This window comes from Maniola jurtina, chromosome 24 (genome assembly GCF_905333055.1).
Source record: "Maniola jurtina chromosome 24, ilManJurt1.1, whole genome shotgun sequence".
NCBI classification, from domain to species: domain Eukaryota; kingdom Metazoa; phylum Arthropoda; class Insecta; order Lepidoptera; family Nymphalidae; genus Maniola; species Maniola jurtina.
Genome location: NC_060052.1, coordinates 3,013,061 through 3,016,325, shown reverse-complemented (window position 1 = coordinate 3,016,325; position 3,265 = coordinate 3,013,061). Strand labels below are relative to the sequence as shown.

At 52.6% G+C, this 3,265-nt stretch overlaps 1 protein-coding gene across 1 annotated transcript; it reads right to left on the bottom strand.

The window, feature by feature from the left end:
• LOC123877544 lies at positions 1–3,028 on the bottom strand. The gene is made up of 2 exons (XM_045924353.1): positions 706–3,028; positions 1–608 (listed from the first exon to the last, which is right to left on the bottom strand). The coding sequence occupies exon 1, from the start codon at positions 3,010–3,012 to the stop codon at positions 850–852; it is 2,163 nt and encodes a 720-aa protein (XP_045780309.1). The 5' UTR covers positions 3,013–3,028; the 3' UTR covers positions 1–608; positions 706–849.
• Between the last annotated feature and the right edge of the window lie 237 nt (positions 3,029–3,265).

The window sequence follows — 3,265 nt, the reverse complement described above, 5'->3', positions numbered from 1 at the left end:
CTTGTTCATAACTTGTCTTAATGCACTCCGTTAGTTTGTTTACGTTTTGTTCGATGTTGTCGATATCGTCGATGTCGTTAGGTTTGTTTGTACCTATCTGATGCGTTAGCAAGGTTTTGTATTTTAGTCTGTTAGTTTTCCTTGGATTTCTCTTTGGTGCGTGTTGGGTTATCATCAGATCTAGCTCATAGCATATCCGCCTGTGGTCGGAGAGCGAAGGCTCGTCGCTGACATGCCAGTTCGTTACTTGGTCTGCAGCTCTGGTTGACGCTAAGGTTAGATCGATTATGGTTTGGTACCTACTCGACACGAAAGTCGGTTCAGTGCCCTTGTTAGTAATTGTTAGGTTGGTTGTTAGTAGAAAGTCCATGAGATTCTCACCTCTTTTGTTGTTGGCTGTGCATCCCCACAGGTTGTGATGTGCGTTGCTATCGACAGAGATAATTAGATCTATGTCGTTGTCCTCACAATGTGTTGTGAGGTCCACCAGTTCTTTTGTTGGTATTCGGTCTTCTATGGGCATGTAGAGTGAGACTAGGACCACTGGTCTTGGTGGTAGTCCCACGCCCTGTTGTATTCCATTTTTTATTTTTACTGCTGTCAGATCTCTGGAACAGTATTGTGTTAGTAGTGACGCTGTAATGCAGCGCGGAATGTAAATGCATGTTCTTGGTGCTTCGTCATTGCAATGTGAAAAGATCTTACCATTGCAGCTTCCGAAACCGCATATGGTTTTACCCCTGACCCACGGCTCCTGGATCAGTGCGATGGTCTCGGGTTCAACCTCCAGCTGCCTTCGTAGCGTGGCCGTGGCGAGATGTTTGTGCTGGAGGTTGGTCTGGATGATTTTTATTTTGTCGCCCTCTGCGCCGGTGGTTGTTCGGCGGGGGCTGTTGCGTCTGGAGCGTTGTGTGTCGCCTTCCTCTCCCGTGATTTCGTATTGATCCGGGAGTCCGCCAGCACTTCCTCGATATTGTCTAGGACAGCACTCACGGAAGGCTCAGGTGTCACTGGGAGCTGGCCGGTTGGTCCATCCACATCCATGTCCCGATCCGCATCAGGCTCCTCTCGAGTTTCAGGCGCTGAGTCATGCCCGGGCGGTACATCACTCAGTCCTTCACTCGTGAAGAACCTGATGTAGATGGAGCCCGTGGAATAGGCGACCTTCCTGCCGCGCGCCAGAATCGTTGGCAGCTCTACATTGGGGATTCCTAATATTAGGAACACCCCAGGAGGGCTGCTGGTTGTTCTACGGTAGCTGAACAGGGTCCACTGTGACACTCCGTACCATGGGTTTTGGTGAGATAGGACCTGGTGTAGCTGGCCTATCTCCCCGTCGTAGTCAGGGACATAAAGTCCCGACCTAACCCTGACTGGGATTTCGGTCTGTTTTATCACAGTGAGCCCTGTTCCGCTCCTGGGTGATGTTAGTTTTGGCACCACGTTTATGAGCCAGTTACAGGCTTGGTCATCGTGGCACCACATTTTTAGTACACCCTCGCTGAGGAAGGCCTTACCCTCAAACGCCGGGGCGTATCGGGTTTGGCCTGGTGCCAGAGGCTCGATACAGGCCGCGAAAATCGCCTTCTGTATCTGGGCCTGAATGGCATTCGCCTCATCTTGGGTGAGGTCAACTCTGGGGGTGGTGGTTACAGCGACGCTCAGATGCGATTGGGCTGCTGTGGCATAGGAGCCCTTCGCATCTCGGGTGTGTCTGTCGTCAGTCCGTGCGCGTTTGTGTTCCCCCCTGGGTGAAATCGTGTCGTCAAGTCTGTCTCTTTTCTTGTTCGTCTGACTCGATGACGTCCCGGGGTCCTGTCTGTCTTTTGTCTGTCCCCTGTTCCGCTTCCTAAAGCGCGGGCGTGCCCTCGCTTTAGGTGGGTTCAAGGTCTTTGTTGCGTCTGTTTTATCTGTTGGTTTGTTGGATGTTGTTTTTGTTGTTGTTGTAGTTGGGGGTCGAGCGGTGTTGGAACCGCCAGGGCCCGTTGCGCCCCGCGCCTGGATTGGGTTCCCGTCGGGGTCAGTGTGACCACCATCGTTCCCCCTGTCCTCGACTGCGGTTTGCCCAGCCCCGACAGTGGTGGTGCTCGACTTCCCCGAGGCATTAGGGTTGCGATCGGGGGCCGATACCTGCCCGCTCGCCTGTTCGCCTGCGGAACAGCCAGGGGTTGCGCCAGTGTCCGCAGAAGGCCGGCCGCCACTTAGTGGGGGTCGTCCCTCGCTTCCACCTTTGCTTCCTCCGGCCAAGTGGCTGGCGTCCGCGCTTGGGCAGTCGGGTTCCTTTCGCTTCCCGCCTCCGTTTTCCCTACCGTCCGTCGGTCTGTTTTTCAATTTGTCCGTCTGTTCGTCTGCCTGTGTGTCCGTTTGTTTTCGTGTCCGTCTGTCTGTCCTGTTCCCCTTGTTTTTCCGTCTTTGCTTGGGGGCCACAAGCGTCCATGTGCTTGCGCTGGCAGGCACAGGGATCGCTTCGGCAAGGGAGGACATGTCCATGTTAGTAGCCGAGGTCGTTGTTTTCATCATTGTCGAACCGATGGTTTGCGGGTCTTTGCCCCCTCCTGATACGGTGGGGCAGCCTGGGCCCTGGGCGCCGTCGGTAGACGTCGCCTGGGTGCCAGGGTGGGATTTGGGCACTGAGCCGCTACCCACCAGGAGACCGAAATTAGTTTTAAGATCCGCCATTTGTTTTTTAAAAGTTTGTGTGTTATCTGAGTAGTGTTTGTGTGTGTCTCTGTGTGTAAGTGAGTGTGGAGTGTGCGGGAGTTTAGGATTAATTGAGGGACTTTTATGATAGGACATTTGGTTTAGGAGTAGGCTGGGGGAACACGGGAAAGGGTTACTTGGACACTGCTCGGTGTTGGGAGTGGTACCGTAGCAGTCCTTCTTGTCCAGGGTCCTGGAGGACGCCGGCGATCCGCAACCCCGCCGACCCGCCCGGTTGCATGAAGGGTGCCTCGTATAGCCGAACCAGCGAATGTCTAGGAGCCGCCTGGTATAGGCTACAACCCAGATCATTCGCTAGTTCAGCCACGCCGGGTATACGTAACTTGTGCAAGGTAAGTTTGGATTTTAACTTTATTTAAGAACTGAATTAAATACAGAATTTTTTTTTTAAATCAGTTCAATCTTGGAATTTCGGCAGGTAGAGTACTGCTTTGGCTTGGCGATCAAATCAATTTATGGTTTTTGGTTCTATTTGTTCTTCAATCACGCCGGTAATGGAGCGATGGAGTATTTTTATCACACTTATAATATTATAAAGGCGAAA

Bases quoted from the DNA above. Each gene is read 5' to 3' on its own strand.
- LOC123877544 (XM_045924353.1), bottom strand. From the start codon at position 3,012: ATGATCTGGGTTGTAGCCTATACCAGGCGGCTCCTAGACATTCGCTGG.